The sequence below is a fragment of the Filicampus tigris genome, chromosome 21, assembly GCF_054856515.1.
Source record: "Filicampus tigris isolate MCC_2025a chromosome 21, RoL_Ftig_1.0, whole genome shotgun sequence".
Classification (NCBI taxonomy): domain Eukaryota; kingdom Metazoa; phylum Chordata; class Actinopteri; order Syngnathiformes; family Syngnathidae; genus Filicampus; species Filicampus tigris.
In genome coordinates, this window is record NC_141237.1 from 7,805,294 (window position 1) to 7,826,922 (window position 21,629).

Below are 21,629 nucleotides of genomic sequence, written 5' to 3' on the forward strand. Positions count from 1 at the left end.
GTAGAGCAGGTTAGTGGCACAATGAGGAGAGAAAAAAGGATGACCCTACAAATGTGGCCATGGGTACGCCAGTGTCTTTTGATTAAACTTCAAGCAGACAAAACCAAGTCGCTCAAATTGATATTGACGCAACTAAAGTAGTGTTCAAGCACACTGTGATGTCAGATATTTGAAATTGATCATTAACCAGCCAGTTTTCGGCAATGGCTGGAGAGATGTCTTTTCCTGACCTCTTGAATTTTTGCTCAATAAGATAACGCCATATGCCAGTTACACCCACGAGGCAAGACAGAGAAAAACACAAAAAAATATGTAATATAGAGGGAACTATCGCACGGAAAGAAAACACTCCCTCCATTATAAGTAAACCAAAAATGCCAATGCCATGCACACATTGTCAAGTTTCCATTTAATAAAATAAATATTTTTCTTTTGTTACGGGTAGGCTCTGAAATGTTTTGAAGCATCACAGACTATCAGCCACTCGTCTGCAAACAACGGCTGCATAATAATGTCAATTATGTGTTTAAATGCTTAATAACAATCCTGCCCTCCTTCCCAGGGGCCTCCGGGAGCTGCTGGTGCTGAAGGCAGACAAGGAGAGAAGGGCGCCAAGGTAACAAACACTTAATTAGATTTCTCATCTTAAAGTGACATTGCCACATCGTGACTTTTACCAACTAGTACAACTTTCCCACATTCGCAGCAACTTCCCGTTTCTCTTTTCACAGGGTGAGGCTGGGTCCGAAGGTCCGGCGGGTAAAACTGGACCGGTTGGGCCCCAGGGACCTGCTGGAAAGCCTGGTCCAGAAGGTCTACGTGGAATCCCTGGCCCTGTTGTAAGTCGAAATACCAACAAGTATCCCTAAGTGCCATAATACTTGATAATAATAAAGTTCAGTCATTCAGTAGCAATTTAATTACACAACGCCCTTCATGCAGAATTAAGTCTGATCAATACAATGCTGGCTTGAACAGGAGTTCATTCAGTGACGTCCCATCCAATTAAAAATAAAATAAGTGAAATACCCATTCCTATTTTAGACACAGAAAATGAGGGGAAGGGGAAATACAAAGGCTGTAATGTTGTCATGTTTTCACAGGGTGAACAAGGACTACCCGGTGCTTCAGGACAAGATGGCCCACCTGGACCAATGGTTAGTACACGTCACCTCGGAAAGAGGATTTTGTTTTATCCAGCATCAAATGGTTCTATTATAACATTTTTGTTCCTACTTTTGTTCAGGGTCCTCCTGGACTTCCTGGTCTGAAAGGTGACCCAGGCTCCAAGGGTGAAAAGGTGACTGTTGCCCTTTATTGGATCATCATCATTAGAACATTTGGAAAAGAAGACTTCAGGGTCCAAGTTTGGCTGCGGTCATCAACAACTTGGACAAAGTTGTCATGTCTTTGAGTCTGTCTAAAAGCAATATATTTAAGAATAAGAAATGGTGCACCAATTATTTTTGGGACACAGTGGCAATAACAGGGACGACTCTTTAATAGGATTCAGTCGTGTGATGTATCGCTCTAATCGCATCCTCGATGCCTCTGTTGAATTTTCTGGTAAAATAGAAGTACCGAGGATATTGTGACAGCCCACATTACTGCATCAAAATTACCTCCCACACACTGACATGACGGCCTGAAACAGAGCAGTTTAAAAGTACCGTGTGAGGAAGAGTGTTGTGTTTTATAATGCTTGAAATGCAGTGTCTGGTTAGAGGATACCTATTTCAAAACCATTACGGTTGTACTCATCTTTTTTAACAATGTAACAATGTACAGGGATGTTGAATCGTAATGAAGTGTCAGCCTCCATAGCCCTGTGCGTACTTTTTATATATATGTGTGGAAGCGAAGCAATCATAGCCTTGGCTGACAAGTATCGCTTTAAAGAGACTATTTTGGGCATTGTGCTTGAAAATGTGCATATTTCTTTGTCAGGGACATCCTGGTTTAATCGGTTTGATCGGACCTCCCGGTGAACAAGGAGAGAAGGGAGACCGAGGTTTACCTGGACCGCAAGGGTCATCTGGTAACAAAGGAGATGGTGTAAGTATTCATCAACTTGTTTAGCTGACTGACAACTTAGTGCTGGATGCCACTAGAAGCAGAATTTTACGGTTTGAAGAAAATATCATGCGCATAGATAATTCATAAAAACATTTCTGTGTCTGTTTGATATTCATACCATGCGCTAATCTAGCTTTTGATTCATTACTCAAGTCTCTCAGCAATACTATTCCTCTTCACTGTTTCTTTGATGCATGGCTGCCTCTATCTCATTTTTTATTAGGGTATCAGTGGATCAGCGGGTCCTCTCGGCCCCCCCGGTCCCCCCGGCCTACCTGTAAGTCTATTCAATGATTGGATCATTTAGATTTCCGTGGAGTGAATGCCAAACTGATGCGCTCTCTCATCCAGGGTCCTCAAGGTCCAAAGGGAGCTAAAGGTTCAACTGTGAGTAAAATATCTATAAATATGGTTGAAAATAACCATCACTTTATTATCCAGCAAGTTTCAAACACAGTTAACATAATGAATCTGTCTCTCAGGGTCCAGCTGGTACAAAAGGAGATACTGGTGCCATTGGTCCTCCAGGTCCTCCTGTGAGTAAATAAGAATTACACAGTTTTTGCTACGTTTCAATTAAGAACAATTCCCATTTTAGACATCTATGACACACCCCGTAGGGCCCACCGGGTGAGGTCATCCAGCCACTGCCCGTCCGCTCCCCCAAGAAGACCAAGCGTTCCAGCGATATGCAGTCCGACGCAGCCGGTACCTTCATGGACTACGGCGAGGGCATGGAGGACATCTTTGGCTCGCTCAACAACCTTAAACAGGATATTGAGCGCATGAAATACCCCATGGGGACGCAGAACAACCCAGCCAGAACATGCAAAGACTTGCAACTCTGCCACCCAGAGTTCCCTGATGGTAGGCCCAAAAAGCGATAAACTACAAAGAAGGGTTGAATTCAATTTTGTTGGGATTTTTTAAAGAAACTAACTTTTTAGACGGCTTTTAGAAATGACGAAGCTAACTTTGCAGTGTACATTTCTTTTTCTTCTCAGCCATATTTATCATTTTGTAGCAGCCAGGACAAGACGGTCTAACATTTAATTATGTCGCTCTTGACCCAATGCTATGCTTTGGCAAATATAAAAAAATCCGCGCAAAAGGTTTGTAATTGCCTATGGATGCCACAAAGCAAAGCTCTTTTTTTTTTTTAGACAATGCTATGGCTTTGAAAATGTGAGTTTTTATCAAATAATGGCGGTGAGGTTCCCCTAAAAATTTAAACATACACACAAAAGCCCAAAAGAAAATGAAGCAATACTCGTGTTGGTAATCCTTAACTGAGCCGTCACGTGACATCATCGTTCCATTTTTATGCGGATATCATTTGACAAGGTTTCTGATTCTTCTCAGGTGAATACTGGATCGATCCAAACCAAGGTTGCTCAGGGGATTCTTTCAAAGTCTACTGTAACTTTACTGCTGGGGGAGAAACCTGTATCTACCCGGATAAGAAGTCCAATGGGGTACGTTGCTTTTGTGTTTATACCCGTGAGTTTTTTTCTGCGAAATCCTATCATTAGCAGACTATCATTAGTTTCATTAGCAGACTGTGCCACACAGGAAAAGTTTTTGCCTCAGGGCGAATGCACTTGTGTGTAACTAACATGAACATGGTTACATAAAAATACCGTGTCTCTCTTTCCACAGGTCAGAATATCTTCATGGCCTAAAGAAGTTCCAGGGTCATGGTTCAGTGAATTTAAGCGTGGTAAAATAGTAAGTGTTATCTCTCTCTCTTGAGTCATCAACCTCCTGCTGTGCACAAAACAAAAGTTTCTGGAGTCAATATTGAAAAGGGACCGCACTATTTCAATTTCCATCCGACTACAGATACTGTGCAAGGTGAAACATAGCTTTCCATAGCTGCTCCATATAGCAAAATCTCCATTTACTTACAAATTATTTCCACTGTTCGTATATTAAGAGGTACCAGCAGCAGCCAAAATATGCCAGGAACGAGGGTAACTTTTGGTTAAAAAGAAACAAACTCATCTACGCTTTACTGAGCTAGAGCTCATATGAAAACACTGCACCAATATACTACAACCATCGGCCTTACTTTGCCCTTGAACGCGTAAAACTGCCCTGTCGTAAACAACACGTCCTGCTCAATCAAACTGCTGTCCTATGCGTGCATAGAGGACAAACTTTATAAGACGGTTACACACACAGTATGACGCTTTTTCCTTTCAAAGTAGATCATTTGTCCGTTGCCGTTTTGTCGTGTTTATTATCATTATTTCTAAAATTCCATTTAGGTAAGATGCATTGATACCATTTACACCATAAATAATGATGCAGATGCCGACTTATCGGATAAGCTTTTGTGTGACTCACACTTTGCACTTTGTTACGTAGTTTATATTTTTCCTCCATAGCCTTCTCTAGCGACATTACAAATCTCCGATCAGCTCCATCTAGTGCAAAGCTCTCGTTATGTGGCTAAATGTCAAGTGGCTTTAAGATGGATAATTCACTATACAAAGTTTCACTTTTCAGAAACTTTGCAAGGTTGAACATAGGCAGGCTGAGCCCAAATCGCTTACGCTTGGACTTTGCTCTCCCCGCAGCTTTCCTACGTCGACTCCGACGGCAACTCAATTAACATGGTGCAGATGACCTTCCTCAGACTACTGACAGCCTCGGCAAGGCAAAACTTCACCTACAGCTGCCACCAGTCTGTGGCGTGGCATGACGCCACCAGTGACAGCTACGACAAGTCGCTGCGCTTCCTGGGTGCCAACGACGAGGAGATGTCCTACGATAACAACCCTTATATTAAGGCCCTCTCCGACGGATGTGCGGTAAGGCACTTCTGTTTAAACCTTTTGCAACTCAACTTTATATAAATGTATGGGCAACTTCAATTGTTAGCCAAGATATTTTTTCATTGATGCTGGGATGGTTTTAGATCGGTTGTTTCTATTTCGGAATGTTTTGTTCTAAGCAGTTGCTCCGTTTCTCTGTTGCAGACGAGGAAGGGCTACGGAAAGACTGTGATGGAGATTAACACTCCCAAAATCGATCAGGTTCCAATCATCGATGTCATGTTGACTGACTTTGGGGACCCTAATCAGAAGTTCGGGTTTGAAGTCGGACCCGTCTGCTTCCTTGGCTAAATAAAAATGACAAGAAAAAAAAATATATTAAAAAGGACTTGATGGGGTCGGCAGAGAAAGTCAAGTTGAAGCCTCCATAGACCCCCCCCCAACTACTCCCCCACCACCCCAGGCTTTTCTATGCCACATGCAAGTTTTGAATAAGAGATGCTGTAGCAAACATGTCCTTTCCATGTATGTATGCGTAACCCAGGAGAATACTTGTTGCCCTTGTAGGGCTCGAACCACATGACTTAACCCCATCACGGAGCAAAAGGTGAAGGACATTTGAAAGCGTGGCAGAGGAGGGCAAATCGGAGGGAGCTGAGAGAGGCGGCGGTCAGGCGACATGGGTGGACGTGGACCTCCTCTCTGGATTCTCCAGGTGCTGTACGAAAATCAATGGTGCTAGTTCAAAAACACACTCAAAAGGAATCAAGAGGTGCTAGGAAAAGAAAGAAGCTATATTTTGATAATAATAAAAACTGTAAGTATTTTGTACATTACTGTTATTTCTGAATCCACTTTCAAAACTTGCATGTGTTACATTCCGCTTCCGGCTCCTTTATTTCAGCAAAGGACTCTACATTTGAATTCCGCTATTGTTCTGTTTACCAAACTGTGTACCTTTTCACAAGGCAAATAAAGTGAGCATCCAAACAATTCTCCATTGCCAAATTTAGACTTTTCCCTTTGTATATATTGACACTCCAAAGCTTGAGATTACTTGCCCTGGTGACCGTTGATGAAACAACAACACGGCAACATCTCCCACTAATGTTGTGATCCTGTGCTAGTAGCAATCATGGCATTCATTTAATTAATTTAATTCTATTTGTTGTTTTTTTTTTTTTTCTGTTTTATTTTCTGACAGGCTTTTAATTTTGGTTGTATACCTCAGACTTTCTTGATAACCTTTTAGGATGCAAGGATGTTATACCCTGTATATACCTTGGTTAAACAATTAAGTTGATATATTTTGGGTGGGGATTATTTTTGAAAGAGAGAGAGTTCCACAACTGCTAGACATCCACTGTTCAAACCCTTCTGTGAATGCAACGAGAAGCCCTTAAGGTGACCCATTTTTGTAACTAAAGAGAAAGTGTTTTAAATGTTGCTTTTTATAGTTCAATTAAATATTAAAACTGGATTCTAAACAACAGTGAACTGCATGTCTCAGTGGTTTGTGTAAAATGGCTTTGTAATAGTAGTCCACCTACTATACATGTCAAATGCTTTATATCGAGGATATGTTACGTCAACTAAAGACTTTGGGCTGGTGCAATTCCATCTCTCTTGAAACCAATAAAGTTCCATCTTACAATATTTTCCTTTCATTCTTGACACATGGAAAAAAAAAATGCCATCTTTTATTTCACTTTAAAGGGAAAACACAGAATATGATTCATATTCCCACAAAAGGTGAAATTATGGGCATTTATGGTCTTGGCCAACTCTAATTTGATTCCATTTTCAATTAAAAGTAAATGGCTTATGTTAGCTAAAAAAAAAACTTTACCTCTGAATCTTCTCCTCACCCATTGCAAGCAAACGTCCATCCAACTAATGCCAAGTGACAAGTTTGCTTTGAGCAGTAAATGAACTTGACTTGTCACTTTCATTTTGTCTCGTCTCCTGCTTTGCTGTGATGGGCGACCAAAGAGAATGCTCAAGTGGAAGCCCAAGTTGTTGGAAAAGTGTGTGTTTTCTGTTACATGTTTTAAATAAAAGCAAATCAATAATAATACTATTACAGTTGCTGTTGACAAACATGATTTCCCCAAACTGTGTAGAAACTAGTGCTACTAAAGGCATTATTTTAGATGTTCCCAGATAAATTGTTTATGAATGTTCTTCAATATGCGCTGTCTGGGGAAAACTGGGCATCCGTTGATCGCCATATATATTTCACAGATATTAGATTTTGTTATTTATTATCTTGTCAGCCACTTAAGCAAAAACCAACTGTGAATCTATAAATCCTGCACACAATCTACACTGCAGGGAGATAAAAACGGGTTGGGAATGCTGTAGATAAGAAATAGAATAGTCTGCTATATTGATGAGAGAATGACACAGTGTATTTATGATGTAGAAACATGACCCACAGAAAAACCTATGAATACTGATGAAAAGGAAAAAAAGTTTTCCGGTTGTTTTAAACTTATGTATCGGGTTATGTTGAATCCAACGGCAGACAGGACAAGGTTGGCTGAAATATGTAATTGGTACTATATTCATATATGGCTCAGCTGCACTTAAACGCAAACGTTGGCGCATTGATTTTCATATAGGGACGCGAACGATCATGATGGAAGGTGGTCTCCAATTGTCTACTTCACAGATCGATGATCTAACTAGCCAACTTTATATTATCTGCCCGTGGAGGTCGGCTTGCAGTTTCTTATACTTTACGTACCTCGACGTTCCACTGGACTCAAGCAAATCAGTTAATTCTTACATCATGGCAAGTCCTATTGGGGACTATCAAGCATGCCTCTCATTCTTAAAGTGAAGTTATTTTTTTTTGTTTATAAGTCACTAAAGCCCTAAGTCACAAAAGAGTCTCAAAGGGCTTCACAAACACACAGTTGACAAATATTAATGACATCCCCTGATCTTAACTCCACAGAAGGGCAAGAGGAAAAAAAAAAACATCTGGGGAAAAAATAAGAAACCTTGAGAAGGGGCCGCAGATGGGGGACTCCCCCTTCCAGGATGTCAAAGCTGCAATGGATGCTGAGTGGGCAACATTTAACACAATATATGTTGTATAATGTTACTTAAAATAGTGTGAGAGTCCATTTAGGAATGAAGTGCTGCAGGATGATGCCTTCGTAGAAGTGGATTGTCCTGAAAACCCGGCCCGGCACATCTCTAGATTACATCACTTGTGTGGGTTTGTTGGGTATATATAATTAGGTATCATCAGCATCACAGTCAACACTAATGTTGTAGCTATAATATCACCAAGCGGCAGCATGTAGACGCTAAACAATAGAGGGTTAAGTATTGATCCCCGCGGGACTCCCCATGTAACATTGCAAAACTCAGACATCGCATTGCCATAGATTACATGGAAGCAGTTGCCAGAGGCAGTAGCTGAGAGAGCACAGTAGTGGTTGAAGAACTGATTGTGGTCGAGAGTCAATGAGTCAAGAATCAAATTTTATAAGACTAACAGATTCAATTGATCAGCGGACTGATTAAATGATAACAGTAATCTGTTATCAGTTAGATCAGAGGTCTGCAACCTATGGCTCTAGAGCTGTATGGGGATCTTTCATCCTTCACATTCACACCTATACGCAATTTGGAACACCGCTATCAGAATTGTGACTTATACAGACATGCTAACGGCTCGGATACAATGCATTATTCTAAAGATTGATTCATAAATATCCATCGATAAAATAGACCCTACAACTCTCTGAGCAATTCCCTCTCTCTCTTTCTCGCCCTTACCCTCATAGTCCTTTCCTTGGCTCTCACTGACTACTATAGGAGAGGTGGGTGTGATGCCAGTGAGCGAACGGATGTTTATTCGCGAGCAGAACTCTCTCGCAGCTCTCCGCGCACTCCAAGAGCCTTAAAAACCCCACAAGCCGCTGTGGGGCTGCTCATAGTGAAGTAGGAATACAGCTCGGAGCAAAGTCGCAGCACACAGCAGTCAGCATGCGGCTCCTGTTGAGTATTTTGTACTCCTTCCTGTCCCTGACCATCTTTGGATTGTACCCATCCATGGTGAGTTTTATTTCACGATTTTCAGTTGATCACTTCCTTACTCTTGCTGCATGTTTTCCTGTTCGTGATTTCTCAAACAACTGGGATATAGTTTTTGATCATCACCCAAATACTTATATAAAATGACATGTTCAAATGAAGTCTAGTTGTGCCTGCATATTTCCATTTGAATTGGAATAATTACAATTCATGAAGCTGCAGGTTAAATTTGAAGCAGCCCTGTCAGTCATCAAGGTTTAGGTAATAAGTAATCAAGTTAAAATAGCCACCTGTTACTGCGCCACCATTGAAAAATGTATTGTCAAAACTGCATTGAAATGAATGTTGCCGTTATAGAATCCGGAATGAGTATTATGTCCAAAATCATCATTGCACACTGCTTACTTTCCATTCCTGAGAATGTGAGGTCCACAACATCGACAGCGCCACTCATCTGCCAGATTGAATGCAGAAGTTAAATGACTGCTTTTACGGTAACTGAATTTAACACTGCAGTTCTGCTACTATCCATCTTAAATGGCGTCATCTAGACCCTACAAAACTTGAACGATTGCGACATGCCTCGAAAGGTGTGTTTCAATGAAGACCGCTAAACACGTTGCCCCCGGTGACAAATGAGGAGCTGTCCATGCCATGGTGCTGAAATGCTAAAAACATCTGACTGGCTGGGGAAAAAAAGAGCAACAATCATGCTCCCGGCTCAAAGACTTTAAACCTCCGTTGAAGGGTATTGATCCCCTTTGAATAGGTTAACTATAGAATAATTTGAAGGGTAAGTAATCATTCATTATTTGTGTTTAAATCAACTCAATATCCTACTGCCATTTGGGGAATATGTCACATTACCGGTGCACAAACTGCATGCTAATTGCAGGGATTGCATTAAAGTCAATGCTTCAGTGTTAAAAGATGATTTGAAAATGCAAACCTTTTATGGAATTACTCTAAGCCGCAAAGTATTAAGCTGTCACTCACAGGCTGCCAGACCTTTCGAACACACACAGCTTTGTTCCTCGATGTATTGAATGGAGCAATTTGGCTGCCTCCACTTTTGGCATATAAATTAATTTGTTAGAACTGCCCTTAACCACATGCTCAATTTGATACAAGCCGGGGCACCTGTGTATTCTGTTCCCCGTGCATCTGTTGTGTGAGCCCTAACAGAGCCTTTGTGAACTAATCAAAATATTTGCATAGCACGATGTTCTGTCTGCTCCAAGCCGGCCAGGTAATTAAACTGTGGCTGCTAATAGAGCATCAAGATCAGAATGAAAAGTGGAGTTTTTGTTGCGTATGATTACACATTAGACACCGCACCTGGAGGGTATGTTGATCGAAGGATGAGGAAACCGGTGCGGCTACTTCAATTTACTAGGAAGTTTGTATTCATCCAAAATACTTGTTTGTGTTTCCTATCAGGTGGTAAGACTGCATTTAGGAATATGGAGACATTGAGTAAATAATGTCAGGTACTATGCTTCTGGTAGTCTCTCCTCAGTAATGGTCAAGAGTTAAGTGCTACATTGTACAATTTTGGCCATGAAATGAAATATTCACAGTCGTAGGGAAAATCAGCCATTCTGGTTGAAAAATGATGGTTGTACATATTACAGTGAGGCAGGGGCAAAAATGAAAGATAACCGTTATGAGACCAAAGACGTGCTGTGATTGATATCAAGCCGTTTCAGAAATTGAGAGAAATCATCTCAAAGTGTGTCTGCCCGACAAGGAAAGAGAAGAAATGCAGACATAAAATTTCAACCGAGGACGGAATTTATGAGAACACCTTGATGGCCTGTGAATGCCTGGGTGTTGTGGAACCAAGAGGGGGGGGGGGGGGGGTTAAGAAAGGCCGGTCATCTGTGCCTGCTGCCCACAGATAAGTAGAAGCAAATGGACTGATAATGTTTAACTATTTTTCGGACTGTGTGAGGCTCTCATCAGTTTTTCTAATTATAGCAGCAAACAGCACAGGTGTCGTGCTAGTTATTTAGAAAGAATACACTGTGACTACATCATCCATTTTTTTAAATTCAACTTTGTGATGGGATGGCAGATGTGCCGAGCGACAACGTATGACTGTGCTGATAAGATTCTGAATAATAATGTTCTGTTCTAATTTTTGCATTTTGAGCTACAAAGCATCCTGGGAATTAGCAAACAAACGACAACAACAGTGATGATGGGCGGCAAATTGGTTTAAACTTGAAAAAATAGTGCTTCTAACGAGGCCTGTCTGCCGTGTTTCTGATGTGGCAAGACTCATTATGTTTTGTGGGGATTATAAAGTACGGCTCTTAAAGTTGATGCGCTTTTGATGGAGGGTACTGAAACCAACTTTTAAGAAAGTAAACCTTCTCACTCATGCTCTCACATCTTCAAACGGGTCATTTCGGGGAGCGCTCTCAGCGAATGTATCGGTTATGCAGTCATAAACACTGCGAGGGAGGATAATGACAGCGCAAGCACCCACATCAAGTAGTGAAGCCACTTCAGGTTCCAATCTGATGTGAAGGCCGAGCATGCACTGGTAGTAGTCACATCCAAAACTTTAGGAGCCATTTGCTCGACCTACTTCAACATCAACAGGCCCCGTCATTCCCGGTTGTGTCATGAATAGTGATTTGAGTGACAACCGTAAAGTGAATATGATTACCGATGTTAAAGTACAATTGCAATTTGTTTACTGCGGCTGATTATGAGAAGCTCCGACTGGGCCGATTTCCTTCAGATTTGCGCCTTCTCATGTTGACTGAGGCCGATGACGACAAGTGTGCGGCACACCTCGAGGGAAACGTTTCATCAAAGCCTATGTGAGAGGAAAGATCTTGCCTTTTGTTCTCCGCACTGAAGTGTTCTCTTTGTCAGTGTATTACCGCAACCTGTTTGATGGTCGCTAGTGTTGCTACGGCCGCTGTCTTTAGGGTGTTACCATTCGTCTCGGCTGTCTCCAATGTCTGCCCCGGTCTGATTACAGAACTGGCAGCACATTCGAGTTCATCTTCCTCCGCCATTACAGCTGAAGTGTTCACTCCTTTGGGCTGTATGATCATCCATAACAGTAGTGCACATTATACCGCCGTGGCTTGTTTGGACAGGCAGATGGACGAGGAGATAAATAGCAGCTGCTGGGGTCTGTGTCTTTCACTTTGCAGGTTTGTGCACTGCTGTCAGTGCCTTGGCCCAAAACATGTCTTTTGATATCATTAGTGAATATCCTTTTTAGTTGCTTTCCGTTCATGATAATAACATATGTGTGCGTTGTATTGGATCCTGTCCTGTGTTGGATTCTATCATAGCACAGTTGCATACGTTTGTTTATTCTTGATTTACATTTTGCAGATAGTGTCTAAAACCGTGTACAGTTTGAACTATGACCAGTATTTTCTGTAAAATACACAAAACTCCAGAACATAGTCTTTGTGTTTAATAAGATTTTCGCAAATTGTGCAAAAATTGTGCTTTTGAAATGTGCTTGTTTTTTTCTCTCAGTATTTTGAAATATTTTCCAGTCGTCTTTTCCTGTGTCTGTCTTATGGCATTTTCTGTAATGACTTGGGCTCCGCTGCAAATAAAGTAAATATGGCTTCTAGCTGTTGGTGAGATGCTAGTCTGATTCCTGGCTACTGCTGGAGTGCCCTTGTGCAAGGCACTGGTTAGTCACTTGTCTTTAATCATCTTCCATGGGACAATGAATGTAAATTAGGCGTATGCCAACTTCGGCACATTTACACAGATATTGTATCAGTGTTCATTAATCTGCATTGTTCCTTTGGAATAAAGACAATTCAAATTGAAATCCCCAGCCCCGCTGCTCAACAGATGCAGATCTGTTTGTGCGCCCCCTCCATGCATGCCTGCAGGTGTGTGATTTGGTTGTGTGAGTGTGGTGTGCAACAGAACAATAATATACAGCAGAGTGTAAATTGAATTTCCCCTTGAGGGATTATAATAAATCTAATAAATTGTATTTTTTTTTTTTAAAAAGTATGACAGTGAATAAAAGCTGTATGACAACAACAGCTTGAGCCTGCAAAATTCCATTAAGTACAAAGGGGAAAATGGGTTTAAAATCTGAACAATTCAAAACCTTCCTGGAATGGTTTTAAATTCCAGTGTTGCCTGTAATTTAACCTTTTCCCCTATAGAAATAAAACACCACTCACCACTGTAATCCCATCAATTCATTTACATAATAACAAATAAAATTGTTTTTGGTTGGGAGAAAAATTGAGGTGTGCATGGTGGCATTTGTCTACCATGCAAAATTCTGAAACTACATGAAGAACTAAATTTATGGAGTGTGTTCTTTAAGATGTAGTCGCGATTGATCATCGAGCTTTGGAGAAAAGTAATACTAAATCGTATCCTACTTGGAAAGCTAGTACTGAAATGTCTTCTGTTTCAGAACTTGTGCAGCAGCATTTTAGGCCAGCAGGAGAGCCTTTGGAGACTTGTTGCAGCAGTCTGACAACAGAGAGTTGTAGAGACAATGAGGAGTTGCACAAAAGCATCGCTGCAAACAAAAAGTGTGCTAAATTACAAGTTATTCGCAGCATTCTCCACACGTTGTGACTGAAAGGTTACACCAAGCTCAACGGGACTTGGCTGTAAGATAGCGAAAGGCGTTTTGCATACAGTCAGCAGATTGGACCGTCTTCTTTTGTGCGGCATGGTGACTGTGAGCAAACAAAGACGGACCACCTCGGAGACCAGCTAAAAGGGGAAGCTCTTCTCTTGTTTCACAATTATTCACGATTGGGTACAAAGGCAGAATAACTGTGCAGGATATAAAGCGTTTGCAAAACTGGCAGAAAGGAAAGTTCGCCTGCAGCATCAATTGTGCTGCGGCTCATGTAAGCACTAATGAGAACATTGTGGACGCGTTCCAAAATGGGTTGGATTCACTTTCATCTGTTGAATGGGAAGAGTCTTAAGTCAGTTTGCTTGCAATGCATGTGCCGCACTAGAACAGATGGAGATATAATCTACAGTCATCATTCCGTGAAATCTTATTCCAAAGTTTAGCAGAATTTTAAATGAGGCTTGGGCACTAAGAGAGTGAGAGTTCTTGAGATTACGGAAGCACTATCTAGAGACATACTACATTGCTGAAGCCAAATATTAGTCTCAGCTGAGCCCTGGTGTGTATTTTTTGTGGATAGTGAGTTTTGTTTTACAGCAACAGAATTAACAGGAAGGATTCACAGAAAAATCAGTTTCCAGTTTGCATATGCACATCCAGTACCTTCCGGGACTGTGTCTTATTTAATTGAGTCGAGAGTATTCTTTTTTTTTTTTTAAGTGCGTGAGTGAAGTCGCCTCATGAAAAAAAAAAAAAACAATAATAGGGAGTAAAAGAAACTCTGACCTTCGCTGTACATGGATTGATTTTAAAGAAACCAGAATAAGAAACCACTCAGTAGAGCACAGACCTCGATGAAGGTTAAACTGTTCGCAAAAGAGGAAAAAACAGTGTGGCTGCGCATATTTGCATTTGTTTGCCCAACCACTTCACGGCCAGTTGCAGTTTCCGCAATCAGCGGCGTGCGCCCGAACAAGAATGCTGCAGTAGATGGCAATAAAATGGTTATTTCTGTGAAGCCATTGTAGCATATATCGGGCTAACACAATATTGATAAATCAAAACATATTACAGTGGATGACGTACAATGTTAGGCATCGCCTTTGTTTATTCACAATATGCTGTACTCATTCCAACTTTGGACACTTGACTGATCGCGGTAATATTCAAGCAAATACAGAATTATTATGGCAATGAATCTAGCAACCTTTTTGAGAGCCAAAAATATGTGTTTGTTCAGAGTAAACGTGAAATTGAGACAGCTTTGTGCTGCCGGGATAGCACACGTAATCCATCATTGGATGTTTTTCATGGAGCTTTCCTAATCAACACATTTATGAGTGGAAATGAATAATCTCTGCCAGCATCTTCTCATTAGTCTTCTGTTTTAAGCCCGTCCTCAATCAATAATGAAATATCATTGAAATGCAGCTGTTTCATAAAGGCCTAATTCTCCCTGACACCGTTGTCCTCTATCACCATCACCTCATAATCTGATGCTTGGCAAGAATAGACCGATTCTCCAATTCTCCTGTTGGCCTTCATTTTCCTTGTTGAGTTTAGTCGCCAATGTCAACTTTACTTCTACATAATTAAAGTGGGTAACAAGGCTAGCAATGCCCTTTGAGGTCAGTTTTACTGACAAAAAAAGGACGATTGCTTGGTAATATCACAAGTATTCGACTATTCAGGTCCTGCTCCAGTCTAAATGTAAGTGTTGGTTTTGTGCTTGTAGACCATCGGGCCAAAAGAGAGCTGGCAGGTGTACAGCTCAGCCCAGGATGCCAATGGCCGCTGCATCTGCACTGTAGTCGCCCCAGAACAAAATCTGTGCTCCAGAGATGCCAAGAGCAGGCAGCTGCGCCATCTCCTGGAGAAGGTCGGTGCAATGGTTGAAAACTCCTCCATGGTGTCTGTTTTAATTGACCATTACTTGATGGGTTCTAGGTGCAAAACATGTCGCAGTCCATTGAGGTGCTGAACCTGCGAACCCAAAGGGATTTTCAGTATGTGATGAAGATGGAGAACCAGATGAAGGGCCTAAGGACCAAATTCAGACAGTTTGAGGACAACAGGAAATCTCTCATGGCTAGAAACTACCAGGTCGAACATATCCCTTAACTCATTCACTGCCATTGACGAATTTACTTGTCTTTTCAGTCCAGCCATTTAATCCCAGGATTTTTTTTTCAAACATTCGGGTAAAAGAGGGTCTGAAAATGCCTGGCAGTGAATAAGTTAATATATAGCTAATGATTTGTAATTTATTTATATAAATCTGCACATATATTGAGTTTTCTTGCCGTCCCCTTCCCATTTAGGAGCTTCAAGACAAGATGGACCAGCTGAAGCCATTGATCCCCGTGTTGGAGCAGTACAAGATGGATGCTACGCTCGTCTCGCAATTCAAAGAAGAGATCAGGAATCTATCAGCAGTGTTAACAAGCATTCAGGAGGAACTTGGCGTCTATGACTATGATGAGCTCTATCAGCGGCTCCTGCGACTGGATAACAGGCTTCGCAGCTGTATGGGCAAATTAAGTGAGATGGAGCCCTATTATAATTTTACGACACAAAATACATGATTATTGTTCAAAATGGTCCGCAATATCAGTATAACAGTTTGTAATAGGCACAACGGGGTAATGGGATTTTTCATACTTTTTTGTAATGACTTTTATTCCCACACAAATTTGGATGTATTGAGTTACACGGCTTAAATGTTTCGTGTCTGTCTTTGTCCGAAAAGGGGGTGAAATTGCGCAGTTCAGGCTAAATTATCTTAGGCGAGAGGCTTACAGTCACTCACTAACGATTCCAATTTCAGCGCTTCAAACTTCATTTTATGATTGTGGTACGTTCTCAAATGTTACAAGGAGAAAAACACCAAAGCCATCTGAACTACAGTACAGTGGTCGCCACCACTTTTACACCTGATGACAACAATTGTTTACAGGCCCATCAAATTTCTTGACCCATGACTTGTCAGTAACCTCGTTTTATTACAAGTATTGATTCAAGACGTCTAAATGACACAAAGCTGTGATAGTGCAGACACAGTTAAGGAGAGCGGGGTGAGCAGTAACTCATTTGCATAAGACGCCACATTTCGCTAAAAATAAGTAGAGACGTTGAGAGGAGGGTGATACATGAAACAATTCATATTTGGGGTAATTGGCATGTAACTAATTCAATATATCTGGATTTGATTTTTCTTTTATTTTAATGGGTTAGGTTCATTACTTTTTTTTTTTTTTCAGGGGCGAAATGTTGTGTAGCTGATAAAGGGGAGCCAAAATATTATTCACAATAAATCCAATGTTCAGCTCTTTAGTAACAGCACCCATTAATTCTGCCTCCATGTCTTCAGGCTATTCATGAGTCCGCTCATGTTTCCTAACCAAATTTAATGGCTGGATGATAACACGGACAAAGACAAAGAAAAGGCAATTCAGTGGAAGAGTATCATACAATATTTGTTACATCGGGTTTTCTTATTTTAAGTTGGTCAATATATATCAAATTGACATTCGTAGGGAATGTCATCGCAACTCCGTGCAGAAGCATTCTGAAACACAGACTTTAAAAAAAAAAAAATCTGACCTAATCCAGTCATCTGACTGATGTATTTCTTTGTTAACAGCCTGCGGAAAGTTAATGAAAATCAATGGGCCTGTAACAATGAAGACCTCTGGAACCCGCTTTGGAGCATGGATGACTGACTCACTTGTATCTTCAAGACACAACAGAGTGAGTTCAAGGTTCTCTATATTCAATTACACAATTGACGCAATTTTTTGTGTTTATTTTCTTTGCTATAATGTTATGACTGCATACCATAACATATCTCAATATTATACCACAACACAGTGAATGGCATTAAAAACATCGACAATACATTCTGATATCAATGTAACCTGTCTTGCACTGTGGGGGGGGGGGGGGGGGGAATGAAATATAAATCAACTACAATACACATATAAAACATCTTTAGAGTAGTCAAACTCCTTTATGTTGTTTAATTAATACTTCATTTGTGTTATGATAGGTCTGTATTGTGTTGAATATTACTTGTATATAGTAATTTCACTGGAAAGTTCACTAACGCCCACCTCTCCAACCTATTTATCAAAATAACACCCCACCCATCCATCAAACCTATCCACTCATCCGTCCAACCTCAATCATCCACCCCTCAACCGATCCACCCAACACCAAATCATTTCTCAATCACTCAATCCTACCTTCCATTTTCCCAACCCTACCATCAATCCATCCAACACTCCCATCAATTTATTCGACGTAGGTTTGGTACATGGACGGTTATGCCAACAGTAAGATCGTCCGAGAGTTCAAGACAATGGAGGACTTCGCGGCTGGAGTGGTCGCTCGCACGTACAGTCTTCCATTCAAATGGGAGGGAACCAATCACATTGTCTACAATGGCTCACTTTATTACAACAAGTACCAGAGCAACATTATTGTCAAGTACAGCTTCGAGACGGGCACCGTTCTGGCCCAGCGAGCTTTGGAGTTTGCCGGTTTCCACAACATGTACCCCTACACATGGGGAGGGTACTCGGACATCGACGTCATGGCGGATGAACTCGGAATGTGGGTCGCGTATGCCACCAACCAAAATGCGGGAAATGTTGTCATTTCCCAAATTGACCCAGACACCTTGCAGGTCCTGAACACTTGGAACACAGAATACTCTAAAAGGAACGCGGGGGAGTCATTCATGATCTGCGGGACGCTCTATATCACCAACTCGCATCTATCCGGAGCAAAGGTTTACTACGCATACTCCACAAAGACTTCAACTTATGAATACATTGACATTCCATTTCTCAATCAGTACTTTCATATCTCCATGCTTGACTACAATGCCAGAGAGAGAGTGCTGTACGCCTGGAATAACGGACACCAGGTCGTATTCAACATCACCCTGTTCCATGTCATAGAAACGGATGACGGCTCGAAAAAGTGAGCATGTGTGATTTTAACAACAAATATTGTTTTGTCAAAAACTGGCCGATAGTGTGGTTGTTCAGTTGTCTAATTTTAACTTCAAGACTCTGGAATGGAGCATGGAAAACAATGTACAGTCAAACGTTCACACCATCTCTGAGTGGGAACGGAACTTATGTTGCCTGCACGGAAGTTGGGAGAGTGAAGAAAAACATTGCCGATTTTTACACTTTTTCCACAATTGATGGTCACACTAGTATATAGCAAGTTATGTATTGTACATACCCAGCGCCTTATTATTTTTCTGCGTGCATGACTACTGTGCATTATATTTCTAATGCCCCGATGTGCTTCTAGTGCTTGCTATTGCTGCAACTTAAATTATTATTTTGTGTTTGATTTGGATGTATTTTTTAATAAATCATTTAATGAAACCAGTAGACCTTTTTTTCAATTCAATTAAGGCACCGTACATTTAGTTGATTTCATTTCTTCATTATACACCTTTGGTTGTGTCACCTATTGCATGAAAATGCCTCTCAGGAGAAAAAAGTTAAGTAGGACATGTGATGTAAACTAATGTGAATTTTTAATTTGGTAATATGATTATTTACATAAGACAATATATTGATAAAATGGCAATTTTATGGCAAGGATCCGCTTTGAACCCATTCTCATGTGCTAAATTCACTGTGGTGAGACCTGAATAGGTTAAAGCAAAAAGTGAAAGACTATTCGCAATGACATATTCTCCTAATATAATTTTGGATGGGGCTGGCTCAAGAGGCACTTCAATCAACCTAAGGGTGTGGTAAGCATCCTTTGTTGGCGCCATTAAATGCAAGACGGCAAGCATGCCTGCTCACACCCACACAACTATTTTGTGCAGAAGCTGAGATTTTGATCAACCGCAAGCACTTGAATGACAAAGTTAGTCCAAAAACGTGGAGTACTTATTCACCCCGAGGCAAGTTTGAATTGCCTGCATGCCACGCGCTTCCGTTGTAAGAACTCAGGCGGATTATCCCCGCCTAGTCTATGAATGTACTCTCAAGCAAAATTACTTCATTTTCACAAGAAAATCAGACATTGTCGGGCTGGCTGAGATTTGATGCGGAAGCTCCGCAGTCAAGCACACCATATAGTTGGTCACACAAGCTTTAGGTATGTTCATTTGGGATGTCACTTGTCAAACCATCAACAAGTGTTCATTGACTTTGCAAAAAAGTCATTTTTGTGACCAACAACCACATCATACAAAAAAGGTGAATCCAACCGGACTTTATTCCAACAGAGGAACCTAATAGGCTGTCTGGTTGCCAGGACGACGCACAGTTAGATAGAATACAAGTCATAATGAAAACCCCGAAAAAGCAAGGATGAACAAAATATTTAAATGAATAGAACATTAATTGTAAACTTAACACTTAAAGGTCCTCCCTCAGCAGTATTTGCAATCTCCCACGAATAAAAGTAAGACCAAATAAAATAAGGCTCAAGATTGGAAACATTCATTTCCCCTCAAGGTTCAATACATTAACAAAAAAAAAAAAAGCTTGTCATTTTTTTTGAGGGGGTGGGGGCAAGCCGCCACATGACATCAATACTGTTTCACATACGAGGACAACCTGACAGCATTTTCACTTAATGTGCTGTCTCAGCTGAACTCTGCTACTTTGATTTCTGTTAGATTCATGGAAGACACGAGACATCTTTGTCACTGAACTTTGCAAGTACGTTCCCAAAGCCTCATCATGAAGTGACTGTGAAACGTACTGTACATGTTGGGAATCCAGGGACTACATTAATACGCACGGTATTACTATGACTAATACTGCATGTTGATATAAAGCAATGTCCATGTTCTTTAACAACAAACAATAACCTTTTTTGATTTCACTTTTTTTAATGCGTCAGAGTGAGGTAATACATTTTTGGATATACACGTGGATATTGCCTTGCAAATTTCAATCAACAGGGCTGAGTAATTTCTTTGTTAATCAAATGTGACTGCATTTACACTGGTGTACTTGATATTCCGTGCACACCAACAATCAAGTGCTGTGTCATGTTTTGGGAGTAAATTCTAGTTGTCGTTACGTCCATAAGTGTCACAAAAAGTCACACATACTGTTGCCAACGTAAAACTGGTCGAAACGTGATAAATTTCTAATAAGATAAAAATGCTTGATCTCATGGGTCCGAAAACTTTTCGCCTTGTGACATTTAGAACAAAGTGGGGACAAAAGAAAGCTGTGATAAAATATAAGCACGTAATATAACCTCCCTGCCATGAAATCTAAAACAAGAACTACATCAAAAATGACTTCAATTACTTATTACGGGTTTGACTGAAAGGGCTAGTTTAACACTGTATATAAGGCATATCTATTATGAACCACCCTATATTAAATACTGATTTCGCTTCATGAAAGATTTAAAATCTCATTAACAGAATCAGAATTTCCAAGTGCTACAAGGCAGTTTGACACCATCGCAAACTACATCCACAATAATAAACTGGTGTTGAGTCAGTCAAGACTTATTTTTCCATTCAAGAGTCTCAGGAAAAGAAACTTTTATGAGCAATTTTTTAGCAACAAACTGTGTGAAGTTGTGGGCTAAAGAGAAGCGAGGCAAGATGTACTCAAAAGATAAATTACAAAAACGCGAAACAAAACGTTACTATACAGCATGATGAAAAACAACACATTAAAATCCCAAAAATCATCACAACAAAGAAAGACGGAATAAAACACACAGCACTGAACACTATGACCATAAAAGCTATGCGACATACGGCAGCAATGAACTGACGCCGACTGACCCAAAGCAGGCAACTAAATACAAACAAACTGATGAGACAATGAGACACACCTGGACCAGACACTATTGGCTGAGGCAGGTGATTGGTTGGCACTGGCAACAAGGAGAGCAGGTGGAGATGAAAACCTGACGAGTCGGCAAGACATGAACAAAGTAACACAGGAATATGACATCAAATGAAGTTAAACTAAATAGCAAAACAGACTTAACAAATTTACAAATCATGACAATGAGGTTATTCTAAATACACACAGTGTAATTCTTTCAATATAATCATGTAAATTAGGTGAACAGATGTTGTGGGAAGCTGCTTAGGT

General features: G+C 40.7%; 2 protein-coding genes across 6 annotated transcripts in view; both read left to right on the forward strand.

Annotated features, from left to right (window-relative positions):
- col11a1a (collagen, type XI, alpha 1a) overlaps positions 1-6,353 on the forward strand; it is a 48,769-nt gene extending 42,416 nt beyond the window's left edge. For all 5 annotated transcript variants that reach the window (XM_086020875.1, XM_086020871.1, XM_086020872.1 and 2 more), the window contains 13 exons: positions 563-616; positions 732-839; positions 1,104-1,157; positions 1,247-1,300; positions 1,948-2,055; positions 2,300-2,353; positions 2,428-2,463; positions 2,559-2,612; positions 2,697-2,943; positions 3,439-3,551; positions 3,736-3,804; positions 4,659-4,892; positions 5,061-6,353. In XM_086020875.1, the coding sequence (XP_085877001.1) occupies positions 563-616; positions 732-839; positions 1,104-1,157; positions 1,247-1,300; positions 1,948-2,055; positions 2,300-2,353; positions 2,428-2,463; positions 2,559-2,612; positions 2,697-2,943; positions 3,439-3,551; positions 3,736-3,804; positions 4,659-4,892; positions 5,061-5,207 (1,332 nt within the window). In that variant the 3' untranslated portion in view covers positions 5,208-6,353. The remainder of the gene's footprint in view (positions 1-562; positions 617-731; positions 840-1,103; positions 1,158-1,246; positions 1,301-1,947; positions 2,056-2,299; positions 2,354-2,427; positions 2,464-2,558; positions 2,613-2,696; positions 2,944-3,438; positions 3,552-3,735; positions 3,805-4,658; positions 4,893-5,060) is intronic.
- A 2,347-nt stretch (positions 6,354-8,700) lies between these two features.
- On the forward strand, positions 8,701-18,920 carry olfm3a (olfactomedin 3a). The gene is made up of 6 exons (XM_086020946.1): positions 8,701-8,930; positions 15,251-15,394; positions 15,463-15,618; positions 15,837-16,056; positions 17,159-17,265; positions 17,822-18,920. The coding sequence occupies exons 1-6, from the start codon at positions 8,862-8,864 to the stop codon at positions 18,503-18,505; spliced, it is 1,380 nt and encodes a 459-aa protein (XP_085877072.1). The 5' UTR covers positions 8,701-8,861; the 3' UTR covers positions 18,506-18,920.
- The last annotated feature ends 2,709 nt before the right edge of the window (positions 18,921-21,629 follow it).

What these genes read in the sequence shown, in the direction of transcription:
- olfm3a (XM_086020946.1), top strand. Translation starts at nt 8,862, where the DNA reads ATGCGGCTCCTGTTGAGTATTTTGTACTCCTTCCTGTCCCTGACCATC. An exon ending in TCATGGCTAGAAACTACCAG is followed by an intron (nt 15,619 to 15,836) that starts GTCGAACATATC and finishes CTTCCCATTTAG; the next exon opens with GAGCTTCAAGACAAGATGGA. An exon ending in CAGCTGTATGGGCAAATTAA is followed by an intron (nt 16,057 to 17,158) that starts GTGAGATGGAGC and finishes CTTTGTTAACAG; the next exon opens with CCTGCGGAAAGTTAATGAAA.